The 14,657-nt window shown below is 38.3% G+C and overlaps 1 protein-coding gene across 1 annotated transcript; it reads left to right on the forward strand.

The window, feature by feature from the left end:
- The first annotated feature begins 6,501 nt into the window (after positions 1-6,501).
- Positions 6,502-8,310, forward strand: LOC128107400 (60S ribosomal protein L5). Its single transcript, XM_052733216.1, has one exon. The coding sequence runs from the start codon at positions 6,558-6,560 to the stop codon at positions 7,449-7,451; it is 894 nt and encodes a 297-aa protein (XP_052589176.1). The 5' UTR covers positions 6,502-6,557; the 3' UTR covers positions 7,452-8,310.
- The last annotated feature ends 6,347 nt before the right edge of the window (positions 8,311-14,657 follow it).

The following is a 14,657-nucleotide window of genomic DNA, read 5'->3' on the forward strand; positions in this document are numbered from 1 at the left end:
CACACTACCCTCTGCTATTTCTCAGATATGTTAGACGTGCTGTTGCCTTAAGCTTGTAGGTGTGCCCAATTTTTTGACATTGCAACATGATGTTGTGATCTATTAATACATTGGGTTATATTCATAGCTATCCTGAGATATGTGGAGCCCACAGCTATAGTTGAACAGACTTTCAAACCTATTGCATAAACTATTCTGTCTACCTGAAAGCCTTTTTAGAAAACTGCCTCTTTCCTGTTAAGTGTTAACCAAATGTCATTTACTTAGTGAAACCTAACATAAATACTTAAGTTTCAATGCTCTTTTTTCTCAGAACTCATGATCGTTCTATCCAGATCAATGTATCAGGACACAGATAATCTTCTAGCATAAGATATTGATTAACTAATTTTAGTCTTTTTCTTTTGTCTTTATTATTCTAGCACGTATGATATTTAAAAGCAAGATTCTTTTTCTGTCTATTCGTTGATCTTTCTTGAGCTCCTATAACAGTGACTCACATGTACCAGATACTTTGAAAATCTTTGTTAAATTTACTGCTAAAGGAGATGCTATCTAATCAATGGGAAAAGAAAATATACTTGAATGATATGAAATAGATCCCCTTAATTAAGCATGTGGAAAAAGAGAAAAATGAAGGAGTAAGCCTTGCTATAAAAACAATCCATGGACACAGTTATTATTCAAATCAAACAAGAATTGGCCCAATCCTACGCAATCCTACAAGTAAGACAATTATCCAATTTATTGGTCTAATCAGCTCTGGAAGGCTCACCATACAACACTTAAGACCAAAATCCAACATTAACTTTGGAGACAATAAAGCATACTCAAACCATTGCAATAACACAAAATTCTTTGTAAGAGACTATTTACTTTCTTATTTAATACTTCTACTTTAGTATTTATAAATATTTTTCCTTTTTTAACTTTTAAAAAATGTATGTCTATGTGTATACATCCGTGCATGACTATGTGCATGTGGGTAAAGGTGGTGCACTCAGAGGCCAGAAGAAGGCATCAGAACCCCTGGAGACATGAAGTTACAGGTGGTTGTGAGCTACTTGGTGTAGGTTCTGGGAACTGAGCTCAAGTCCTCTAGAAGAGCACCAAGCACAAGCAGCTCTTAAGCATTGAGACATCTTCTTGTAAATGTCTTAATATTACTATATTTGAAACTGAAATCTTGATTACTACTATGAATGGCCCCTCAAAATTCCAATTATCTTTTGAGTCTCTATAAATGATACCATTATTTGTCAATTACTGAAAACACAAGTTTGGGGCCCATTTGCTGTTCATATTCCCCCCTTGCAACTTATTCTAAGCTGATGTAATCTCTTACATGGAATTTTTTTCTAACTTCCTCTATTGATCTCTCTGTGTGTGTCTGTCTCTGTCTCTCTCTCTCTGTCTCTCTCTCTCTCTCTGTCTCTGTCTCTCTCTGTCTCTCTGTCTCTATCTCTCTCTCTCTCTCTCTCTCTCTCTCTCTCTCTCTCTCTCTCTCCTGTATTTTACTATCACTATAGTCATATTAAGTTTTAGGGACATAGATTATGTGTTACTCCCCTGCTCTAAACCTTATAAGTTCTTGGTTCAGACAGCTACTCTCAAAAATTAGTCAGTTAGGAGTCTATGCAGTAACCACCACACACTGTCAAAAGAAGCTTCTCTGACCAACGATGAGAACAACACCAGTGTATGATTATATTATAAATATTTAGAGAGTAGTTTGGCAGCATGTCTATTGAGCAAAAAACATGACAGTTTTCTCCCTAACTCACCTTTGTCATCCGTGTGGTTTTGACCAGGGTCATAGTATCAGCCATCAGTTGCCTACTATGTAACAGGCCTCAAATTCATTCAAAAGTCAGTTGGTTCCTCCCATAACTCCATTCTCGATTGCAACAGTGGACATATCTTGCCTGACAGGGGACACAGCTGGGTAAGACCATTAATGGTTTTTCTTCCACAGTAGCCTCCATAGCACCTTCCAGCACCATGAATGTTGGTCAGCAGTAAGAAAGCTGCATGTCAATATAAACCTGATTTCTCTATGACCTTAAACTAAAGATTACATTTGTTTTTAACTTTTCAGAGCATTAAGAATTTTTAGCACATTTTTATCTTTTACTGGAATCCTGCCTCCCAAAATCTTTGCCCTTTTTTATTATTTGAGTCTCAATTTTAAAATAAATCACATTTGTGGGAGGGGATGGTGATATGGCTCAGAGAGTAAAGGAGTTTGGCACCAAGCCTGATGGCCTGAGTTTGATCTATAGGACCTACATGATAGGAGATCACCAGCTCTAAGGAGCTATGCTATTAAAGAAAACTGAAATCTCCTGCTCCAAGCAGCTGTCAATTGCAAATAGCTCCTAAGCTAGAGTTAAGAGTTCATGCCTAATTCACCTCTCAATGCTTAGATTTCATCTGGCTTGAGACTGAATGGGTCTTATGCATGCTGTCACAACCACAACTCCTGTCCACTCATATATGCACCTGCCTTGTCGTGTCAAGAAAACAATGTTTCATTGTAGTCCTCCACCATTACTGGCTTTTACAATCCATCTTCCCGCCTTTCAAAATGAGCCTTGAGAAGAAAGGATGTGATGTAGATAGGGCATTTAAGGCTGAGAATTCAGTAGTCTATCATTCTCTGTACCTTGACTATTTATGGAACTCTGTGTTAATCACCATATATTACAAAAGAGGTTTTACTGATAAGGGTTAAGAAATTTATTAGTATATGGGTATAAAGATAAGTCATTAGAAGTCAGTTTAATAGTATCCATTTAGTGGAATAATAGTACCAACACAAGGAACATTATCCATTTCTTTTAACAATGCCCCAGTTATTCTGATACTTAAACCATATAAAGACCCAATAATGAAAGAGAATTACAGACCAATTCTCCCTTTGAACATCGATGCAAAAATTCTCAATAAAATACTTGCAAACAGAATCCAATAATACATCAAAAAGATCACCCACCATGATCTAGTAGGCTTCATCATAGAGATGAAGGGATGGTCCAACATAGGTAAATTGATAAATGTAGTCCACCATATAAACAGAGTGAAAAACAAAAACAAGATCATCTAATTAATGCAAAAAAAAAGTCTTTGACAAAATCCAGCACCTCTTCATGATAAAACTTCTGGAAAGGCTTGGGATACAAGAAACATACCTCAACATAATAAAGGCAGTTTATAGAAAGCCCATAGCCAATACCAAATTAAATGTAGAGAAACTCAAAGAATTTTCACTAAATTCAGAAACAAAACAAGGTCATCCACTTTTCCATACCTATTCTATATAATACTTAAAGTCTTAGCTAGAACAATCAGACAACAGAAGGAGACCAAGCAGATACAAATTGGAAAGGAAGAAGTCAAAAGTATCTTCATTTGCAGATGATATGATAGTATACATTAGTGGCCCTAAAATTCCAACAGGAAACTACTACAGCTGATAAACGCTTTCAGCAAAGTAGCAGCATACAGAATTAATAGACAAAAATCGGTAGTCTTACTGTGTACACAAATGATAAACAAATTAAGAAAGAAATCAGAACAACAATATCCTTTAACAACAGTCTCAAATCAAACAAAAAAAAAACAAATAAAAAACCCGTAGGGTAACTCTAAACAACCAAATGAAAGACTTGTATTTTAAAAAATTTAAGACATTGAAGAAAGAAATTGAAGAAGATATCAGAAGATGGAAAGATCTCCAATATTCATGGATTGGTATGACTAGTATATTTAAAAAAATCACATCCTACAAAAAGCAATTCTTACAACAATATTCAACTTTATATAGACACAAAATATGCAGGATAGCTAAAACAGTGCTGAATATTAAAAAAGATGGAGGTATCACAATCCCAGATTTCAAGCTGTATTCTAGATCTGTAGTCATAAAACAGCATGATATTGGCATAAAAATAGACACATTGATCACTGAAATTGAGTTGAAGACCCAGACATATGTCCACATACCTATGGATACCTGATTTATACAAATAAGCTAAAAACATACAATGGAGAAAAAACTCACATCTTCAACAAATGGGGCTAGTCAAACTGAGTGGCTGCATGTAGAATAAAAATAGGTCCATATTTATCACCCTGCACAAAACTCAATTCCAAATGGATCAAGGACCTCAATGTAATACCAGATAGCCTAGATCTGACTAAGGATAAAGTAGGGAATAGGCTAAAACTCTTTGATACAGGAAAGGACTTTCTAAACAGAATACCAATAGCACAGGCACTAAAACCAACAGTTAATGGAACCTCATAAATCCAAAAAGCTTCTGATATGAAAAAATACCATCATTAAGGCAAAGCAAGAGTCTAGAGAATGATAACACTCAATTACTAATTTTATAGATAATAGGGAGCTAGTATCTAATATATATATAAAGTGCTAAAAAAATCCTGAACACTAAAAAATCAATAACTAAACTGAAAAATAGAGTATACAACTAAGCAGAGAATTCTCACAAGAGAAGACTCAAATGGCTGAGAAGCACTTAAAGAAGTGTTCAACATCCTTAACCATCAGGAAAATTCAAATCAAAACTGCTTTGAGATTTCATCTTACATAAGACAGAATGGCCAAGATAAATAAAAGAAATGAAAGCTCATGATGGCAAGGATATGGAGTAGGGGAAACACTTATACATTACTAGTAGGAATGTAAACATACTGCCACTATGGAAATCAGTGTGGCAGTTCCCCAGGAAGCTGGGAATTTATCGGCCACAAGATCCCTCTATCCCACTCTTGTGCATATACCCAAAGGACTATACACCTTACTACAAAGATACTTGCTTCTCCATGTTTGTTGCTACTGGTATTCATAAAAGCCAGAAATTGGAAAGAGCCTACTTATCTATCAATTGATAAAAGGCTAATGAAAATGTGGTATATTTACACAACAGAATATTATTCAGTTATTAAAAATGAAATTCTTAGGTAAATGGACAGAGCAAGAAAAAATAAATACAGAGCAAGGTAACCTTGACCAAAAAAGACAAATATTGTATTTTTTCTCTTATGTGTGAATGTTAGCTTTTAAACCTTTAATATGTATGCTACAATCTGAAATAAATAGTATGTATTTTTATGGGGAAACAAATGGGAATTTGGAATAAAAGGATCAAATAAGGTAAAGATGGGAAAGAAGAGTAAAGGAAGGAATATAGGGAGGGACAACTAACACTAGAGACTATTTGAAATGCCACATGGAAACCTACTACTGTAGAAGTTTCTTAAAAAATATACATGTATGCAAGGAATCTAAGTGAAGTCATGAAATAATTGGAGAGATAATACCCCAACTTGACATCTTATGCCACCAAGTAAAACCTCCAATACCAGGAATGGGTTGCATCTTGTTGAGTTATTGCCAAAAGGGCCCTGTGGAAACCTTCAAATACTATGGGCTATGGCCAAGCCTGTTGGTTATTATCCCCACAACCTAATGGTAGGGTTCTATTGCTGAAGACAACACTTACTTATGTCATCAAACATAAAGCAGTTGAATTGGTGCCTAACTGGAAACTTTACCCCTCCTGACTGCATTCACGGTACTAGAACGCACTCTGCAACTACTATAGGAGAACAGTAATCATCAATATCACCTAGCTGCAAACCCTGCAAACCCACAACAGTGATCTTCCTGCAAGATATTCAGATGCAATAATGGCAGGTATAACTAAAAACTTTTTTATTGGACTTCAGACCCACTCCATGAGATAGAGCCAATACATAACACTGTTAAAATGGCCAAGAATCGCCAGGCGGTGGTGGCGCACGCCTTTAATCCCAGCACTCGGGAGGCAGAGTCAGGCGGATCTCTGTGAGTTCGAGGCCAGCCTGGGCTACCAAGTGAGTTCCAGGAAAGGCGCAAAGCTACACAGAGAAACCCTGTCTCGAAAAAACCAAAAAAAAAAAAAAAATGGCCAAGAATCTGAGACTAGGTAGGTCACAGACCTAGGGAAAAATACTACTATTAGCTAAAGGAACATAGCAATAAAATGATTCCCCAAGCAAAACAAACTCAATGGTATTATTGTAGACTTTGTGTTTCATTCTGTTTTGTTTTGGATTTTTTTATCTTGTTTGTTTTGATTTTTGTCTTTTGTTGGGAGGTTTTGTGTTTTTTGTTTTGTCTTTTATTTTTGTTTTGTGTGTGTTTTGTTTTGTTGAAAGACATAGAAAAAGAGAACATGAAGTTGGGTTGTTAATTAGGTGGGGAGTGAAAAATATGAGCAAAATATTATATAAAATGTTTTCAATAAAAACACATCTAAATATCAAAGATAGAAACTATTATATAGTGAAAAGATAAAAAAAAAGGCATAACAAATGAAAAGAATCAGGGAACAAGTAGTCATTTCTATTCTAATATCTAATAAAACTAACCTCAAACAAAATCTAGTCAGAAGTGGATAGAGAATCACTTCCCACTGAACAAAGGAACAATGAGTTAAGAGTATAGGACCGCTGTGTGGAGCCGCGGTCGCGGGTTGCTGTTCCGCAGGATGGGGTTTGTGAAAGTTGTCAAGAATAAGGCCTACTTTAAGAGATACCAAGTGAGATTTAGAAGGCGGCGAGAGGGTAAAACTGACTACTATGCTCGGAAACGATTGGTGATCCAAGACAAAAATAAGTACAACACACCCAAATACAGGATGATAGTTCGTGTAACCAACAGAGATATCATCTGCCAGATTGCCTATGCCCGTATAGAAGGGGACATGATCGTGTGCGCAGCATATGCACACGAGCTGCCCAAGTACGGTGTGAAAGTCGGCCTGACAAATTATGCTGCGGCCTATTGCACTGGCCTGCTGCTGGCCCGCAGGCTTCTCAATAGGTTTGGTATGGACAAGATCTATGAAGGCCAAGTGGAGGTGACTGGAGATGAATACAATGTGGAAAGCATTGATGGTCAGCCTGGTGCCTTCACTTGCTATTTGGATGCAGGTCTTGCCCGAACTACAACTGGCAATAAAGTTTTTGGGGCCCTGAAGGGAGCTGTGGATGGAGGCTTGTCTATTCCTCATAGTACCAAACGATTCCCTGGTTATGATTCTGAAAGCAAGGAGTTCAACGCAGAAGTACACCGTAAGCACATCATGGGTCAGAATGTCGCAGACTACATGCGCTACCTGATGGAGGAAGACGAAGATGCTTATAAGAAACAGTTCTCTCAGTACCTCAAGAACAACGTGACTCCAGACGTGATGGAGGAGATGTATAAGAAAGCTCATGCTGCTATCCGAGAGAATCCAGTCTATGAGAAGAAGCCCAAGAGAGAAGTGAAGAAGAAGAGGTGGAACCGACCCAAAATGTCTCTTGCCCAGAAGAAAGATCGGGTTGCTCAAAAGAAGGCAAGCTTCCTCAGAGCTCAGGAAAGGGCTGCTGAGAGCTAAAGCAATTTTCTATGAAGATTTTTTCATAAAGATAATAAACTTATTGACTAAGCAGCCATTTCTGTGTTGGTTAAGCTGTTATTATGAAACTGTAGGGGATAGCATGAAGGCATGAAAGCCAAGGAGTGGAGTTCAGATCCACCTGCCTTTGCTGGGATTAAGGGCAAGTAACACCACACCTGGCTGAGAATTTTTTTCCTCCCACAAAACAAGCTTAGTTTTTGGTTTTTTTTCCCCCCAGAAAAATCCAGCAGAGCTCTTGGGTTTCTAGTCTTTCTGGAAGGAGTCACTATCTTTTAGCGTGTCAAATCTGGTAAGCAACAGACCCATGACAATTCAGTTGAATGACAATGAAGTTCACAGATTTAACCATTTGAGCCGAAAGGGTTGTGGCTTTTCTAGTTTTCATTTTACGCAGCTGTTGAAAGGTATGTGTCAGACCTGAATATACATAGGAAAATAAGTTGGAAGGGTCAAATACTAAACCTTGAATTTACAAGGGAAAGAACTAGGTGATACATTTATGCCACAAGAAGTAAAAATTGTCTTCCGTGATTTATACCAGTCTGGATTTATCTGTATATCAGCTGAGGTGGTTCAGGTTTTGATCATCTCTGGTCTCAAAATGTCAGGCTCTGCTTTGTGGAACTTGGGACTTCACAAAAAGTCACTGCATCCCCAGCCTAAGATGTCTGTGGCTGGTGATTTCTAAGATGATACCATCAGATTTGATTTCAGTACAGTGGTAACTGCATGTTAACATGTGGAATACATGGTGAAGCTAAGTCACTCGAACCGTTTCCTACATCTGAAGTTAAACTGTGTAAGTATAATACAATAAACCATGCTATAAACCCAACCTTTTAATAAAAGGAGTCATTTAAAAAAAAAAAAGAGTATAGGACCATCCTAAATATATATACATACAGAACACTGGCAAATCATATTTCACAAAGCAAACAGCATTAGGTATAAAAACACAGATTGATACAAACACAGTAATAGTGAATAATTTCAATACCCCACTGTCACCATTATACAGATCAATTGGACCAAATAAAAATAACAAAAAGTAACAGTAAACATTAAAACTAAATGAACTCATAGATCAAATAAATCGAACAAAAATTTACAGAACATTCCATCCAAACTCTACAGAGTACACACACTTTTCAGAAACTCATCAAATTTGCTCTTAAATGGATCATATACTAAGATACAAAGAAATGTTCACTCTGAAACAATGCCATAAAGCTAGAAATCAACAGCAAGAGAAATGACAGAAAATACACAAGTTCACAGATATGAAATAACAAACTATTTAATGATGGAGGTATCAATGAAGAAATAAAAAGAAAATCAAAAGATTCCTAAAACGGGATATAATAAGACAGTCCTAAAGTGGAAGTTTATAACTCTGATTACCTACAGTAAAACCAGATAAATCTCAAATAACTTAATTAAGCATCTTACAACATTGGAATAACATGAGCCAATCAAGCCCAGAGTAGTAGATGGTAATAAATAATTAAGTCTAGGGAATAAATAAATAAACATAAAAAAGTCAATGAAATGAACAGTTGATTCTTTGAAAAGACAAACTAGGTTGGTAAACCCTTAATTTAGTCAACCCAAGGAAATGGAGTGAAATGCAAATTACTCAAATCAGAGATGAGAAGGTAGACATTAAAAGACATAATGACGAAACTTACAAAATCATGAAGGCATATCTAAAGAATGTATACACCAATAAATTGAAAAATCTAAGAGAAATGATTAAATTTTTGTATGCATCCAATTTACCAAAATTAAATCAATGTGATATAAATAATTTAAATAGCTCTATTAAAAGTAATAGAATTAATACAATACAAAAAATAAATCTCTCAACTAATAACAACCCATGTACAGATGTAATTCACTACAGAATTCTACCAATACTTCAAAGAATAATTAACACTAATCCTTCTTAAATTATTTCATAAAACATGAATAAAGAAATTCTCCCAAACCATTTTTGCAAAGCCACTAACATCCTAATAATAAAGCCAGATAAATACAAAACTTATAGATGACTCTCTCCAATAAATACTAACACAAAATACTCAACAAAATACCTTCCCCATGTACCAAAACAAACACTAAGAATGGAATCAGAGAAATGATTCTAATCACAATATCTTTAAAAATAAACTCTGTTGCTGAAAGTTTTCCTGGTCCCACCTGGCTCCTAAAGCCTGGCAGTCCCACAGCCCCATAGTCTGGCAGTCCCTCAGACACAAGTAGACACACAGAGGCTTATATTAATTAAAACTGCTCAGCCATTAGCTCAGGCTAATTACTGACTAGCTCTTACACTTAAATTCAGTCCTGTTAATCTATATGCTGCCACGTTTTCCATGGTTTTACCTGTGTGCCATTACACGCTGCTCCCTGGACAGCAGAGAGGTATCTCCTGAATCTGCTCTTCCTCTTTCCAGAATTCTCCTTGTCTTCTTCTCCCACATACACATCCTGCCTGGCTACTGGACAATCAGTGTTTTATTAAACGAGTGTACAAAAGCATTATCCCACATCCTTGAGATGATCCAGCTTCACAGACTACTCAAACAAGGACTTGAGATAAGCCCTGTACTTTGACATTATGCAGAGACTGGACAACAAATGATGTAGCTACCTCTCCCAGAACTTGACAAGTAACCCAAAAAATTTCTTTTCAGTATCCCCTAAAGATGCTTTTGCCTACAAACAGTAGAAAGCAATTTTAAGAAGATGATACTCACATTCCAAAGAGGTTGGGTAGGGTGGGTGTGCTGTGGGATGTTCTGTATGGCAAATGTGTTGCTGATTGGTCAATAAATAAAACACTGATTGGCCAGTGGCTAGGCAGGAATTATAGGTGGGACAAGGAGGAGAATAAAGCTGGGAAGTGGAAGGCTGAGTCAGAGAGACACTGCCAGCCGCCATGATGACAAACAGCATGTGAAGATGCCGGTAAGCCTCAAGCCACATGGCAAGGTATAGATTAATGGAAATGGATTAATTTAAGCTGAAAGAACAGTTAGCAAGAAGCCTGCCAGGGCCATACAGTTTGTAACCAATATAAGTCTCTGTGTTTACTTGGTTGGGTCTGAGGGCTGTGGGACTGGCAGGTGAGAGAGATTTGTACTGACTGTGGGCCAGGCAGGAAAACTCTAGCTACATGGGTGGGTTTTGGTGTTTCAGTGAGTTTCGGGTTTGTGATAGTTGTCATTGTTGCAAGTTGTTGTTAATGGTCAGGAAAAGGGCTAAACAAAGGAGATTAGATTTAAGGTTCTTGTTTGGAAAAAAAGAAAAGAGAAAAGAGGATATAAATAAGAGGTAGATTGTTGAATCTACTCTGAAAAAAAGAGATATAGAAATGATAGAATAAAGGGTACATTATTGAATCTACTCTGAAAAGAAAAGAGAGGCTATAGATATGATATAGATAAAAAGGTAGATTATTGAATCTACTTTTAAAAGACAACTACTAGTTTTAAATAATTTACATTGGATTGGATTTTTATATATTTTATACAAATTATCTATATATATTGAGATTGACATTGTTAGAACATGCTGTGTGTATATTTCTAATCTTGTTGAGGATATTGTACCTATGCAATTCATTTAACAATGTAAAGCAATTTGCTAATCCTTGAATGTTATTATTACCAACTATTAGGATATAAAAAAACAAAAGGTAGTAGTTAGAGATTATAATCGAACTTGTAGTCATATTAGGTATGTTTTCAAGGTCAAGTAGTGATATATTTTAGATAGACAGGTCATCTTCAAACCCTTCAGTGATCTACAGAATATGACATTTAAAATGTTTTAATAGGGAACTCCCATCTGTACCAGAGGTGAGTGCCTGGGGTCATACCCAGAGAGGCCTGCCCCTAGGTCCCATCCCTGGGCACCAGCCATTCTGGGGAAGACCTGCCCAACTTGGCCCCAGGTTCTGGCCATCGGGCAGGCCCCTCCAGAAGGTTCCCCTTTTCCAAGACCCCCTGCAGACCCTGCAATCTCCACGCCCTGCCCCCACAACCATCCGCACAAGACCCCAGCCACTTCCTGAGACTTAGAGACCAGGGCCCAGCTCCCATCCAGCCCTGAACTCCTAGGTACCATCCCTGGGCACCAGCCATTCCAGGGAAGACCTGCCCAACTTGGCCCCAGGTTCTGGTCATCGGGCAGGACCCCACCTACCCCCACTGGGAAGGTTCCCCTTCTCCAAGACCCCCCCCACAGACCCTGCAATCTCCATGCCCTGCCCCCACACCCATCCCCTGGAGATTCCAGCCACTTCCTGAGACTTAGAGACCAGCCCCCAGCTCCCATCCTGCCCTGAGTCCCCATCTGGACCAGAGGTGAGTGCCTGGGGTCATACCCAGAGAGGCTGCCCCTAGGTCCCACCCCTGGGCACCAGTAATTCCAGGGAAGACCTGTCCAACTTGGTTCCAGGTTCTGGCCATCGGGCAGCAGGATCCCCTCCACCCCCACCGGGAAAGCTCCCCTTCTCCAAGACCCCCGACAGACCCTGCAATCTCCATGCCCTGCCCCCATGCCCATCCGCCGGAGAACCCAGCCACTTCCTGAGACTTAGAGACCAGCCCCCACATCCCATCCTGCCCCAGACCTCCCATCTGGACAAGAGTTCCCATCCCACCCCGGAGCTCCCATCTGGACAAGAGAGAGAGGCTTCCTGAATCTGCTTTGTCTGGACCAAGTGCACTGATAAGACCAAGAACAAATCCACAAGGAGATGGGCAGACGTCAAAGCAGAAGTACATACAACAAAATGAAGAGCAATACACCATCACCAGAACCTAGCCCTCCTCCAACAGCTAGACCTGAACATCAAAAAATGGAAGAAGCAGAAGAAACCAGCCTTATGAATAACATCATGAAGTGGGTAGAGGCTTATATAGAAGGAATCACAAATGAAATTGAGGAAAAGTCAAACAAAAAATGGGAAGAACACTATAAAAAAAAAACTAGAGGAAAGGACAAATAAAGCAGAAGAAAACAACAAAGCCCTGAAAGAAAATAATGAAAAAGCAATGAAACAGATGAAGGAAACAGTCCAAGACCTGAAAGGGGAAATAGAAAAAATGAAGAAGACACAAACAGAGGGAATGCTGGAAATAGAAAATCTGAGTAAATGAATGGGAACTTCAGATGCAAGCATAACCAACAGAATGCAAGAGATGGAAGAGAGGGCCTCTAGCGTTGAAGATACGGTAGAAGAAATAGATTCATCAGTTAAAGAAAACACTAAAGCCAGCAAAGTCATGAACCAAAATGTCCAAAAAATTTGGGACACCATGAAAAGACCAAACCTACGATTAATAGGGATAGAGGAAGAAGAATACCAACTCAAAGGCACAGAAAATATATTCAACAAGATCATAGAAGAAAACTTTCCCAACTTAAAGAAGGAAATGCCTATGAAGATAGAAGAAGCCATTAGAACACCAAACAGACTAGACACCCCCAAAAAATCCCCTCGCCACATAATAGTTAAACAACTAAATGTACAGAATAAACAAAGAATATTAAGAGCAGCAAAGGAAAAAGGCCAAGTGACTTATGAAGGCAAATCCATCAGAATAACACCTGATTTCTCAATGGAGACTTTGAAGGCCAGAAGGACCTGGACAGATGTAATGCAGACACGAAGAGACCATGGATGCCAGTCTAGACTAATATACCCAGAAAAACTTTCAATCATCATAGACAGAGTGAACAAGACATTCCAAGACAAAGCCAGATTTAAACAATACTTATTCACAAACCCAGCCCTACAGAAAGCACTAGAAGGAAAATTCCAACCTAAGGAAGTCAGATACATCCTCAAAAACACAGGCAATAGATAAGCCCATAGCAGTAAACCCCAAAGAAGAGAAGTACACACACACAATACCACCAAAAGATGACAGGAACTAACAATCGTTGTCACTAATATCCCTTAATATCAATGGTCTTAAATCACCTATAAAAAGACACAGGCTAACAGAATGGATACGAAAGCAGGACCCATCTTTCTGCTGCATACAAGAAACACACCACAAATTCAAAGATAGACATGACCTCAGAATAAAAGGCTGGGAAAAGACTTTCCGATCAAACGGTCTTAAGAAACAAGCGGGTATAGCCGGGCGGTGGTGGCGCACGCCTTTAATCCCAGCACTCGGGAGGCAGAGCCAGGCGGATCTCTGTGAGTTCGAGGCCAGCCTGGACTACCAAGTGAGTTCCAGGAAAGGCGCAAAGCTGCACAGAGAAACCCTGTCTCGAAAAACCAAAAAAAAAAGAAACAAGCGGGTGTAGCCATTCTAATATCCAGCAAAATAGACTTCAAACTAAAATCAATCAAAAGAGATCAAGAAGGGCATTACATACTCATCACAGGAAAGACCCACTAAGATGAAGTTTCAATTCTGAACATTTATGCCCCAAACACAAGGGCACCCACATATGTAAAAGAATCATTACTAAAGCTTAAGCCACATATAAAACCTCACACATTAATAGTGAGAGACTTCAACACCCCACTTTCACAGCTGGACAGATCTCCCAAATTGAAACTTGAGAAATAAAGGACTTAACTAATGTTATGACTCAAATGGACTTAATATCTAAAGAACATTCCATCCTAACAAAAAAGAATATACCTTCTTCTTAGCACCCCATGGAACCTTCTCTAAAATCGACCACATACTTGGCCGTAAAGCAAATCTCAACAGATACAAAACAATTGGAATAACCTCCTGTGTTCTATCAGACCACCATGGTTTAAAGTTAGATTTCAACAACAACAAAAATGACAGAAAACCTACAATCTCATGGAAACTGAATAATACCCAACTGAATCGACAATGGGTTAAGGAAGATATAAAGAAAGAAATTAAAGACTTCCTAGAGATCAACGAAAATGAAGACACCACATACCCAAACTTATGGGACACTATGAAAGCAGTGCTAAGAGGGAAATTCATAGCACTAAATGTCCACATAAAGAAGTTGGAGAAATCTCACACTAGTGAATTAACAGCACACCTGAAAGCTCTAGAACAAGAAGAAGCAAAGTCTCCCAGGAAGAATAGAAGCCAGGCAATTATCAAAGTGAGAGCTGAAATCAATAAAATAGAAGCAAAGAAAACAATACAAAAATTAATGAAA

Source organism: Peromyscus californicus, unplaced genomic scaffold (genome assembly GCF_007827085.1).
Source record: "Peromyscus californicus insignis strain IS unplaced genomic scaffold, ASM782708v3 Scaffold_10__1_contigs__length_136768540, whole genome shotgun sequence".
NCBI lineage: Eukaryota > Metazoa > Chordata > Mammalia > Rodentia > Cricetidae > Peromyscus > Peromyscus californicus.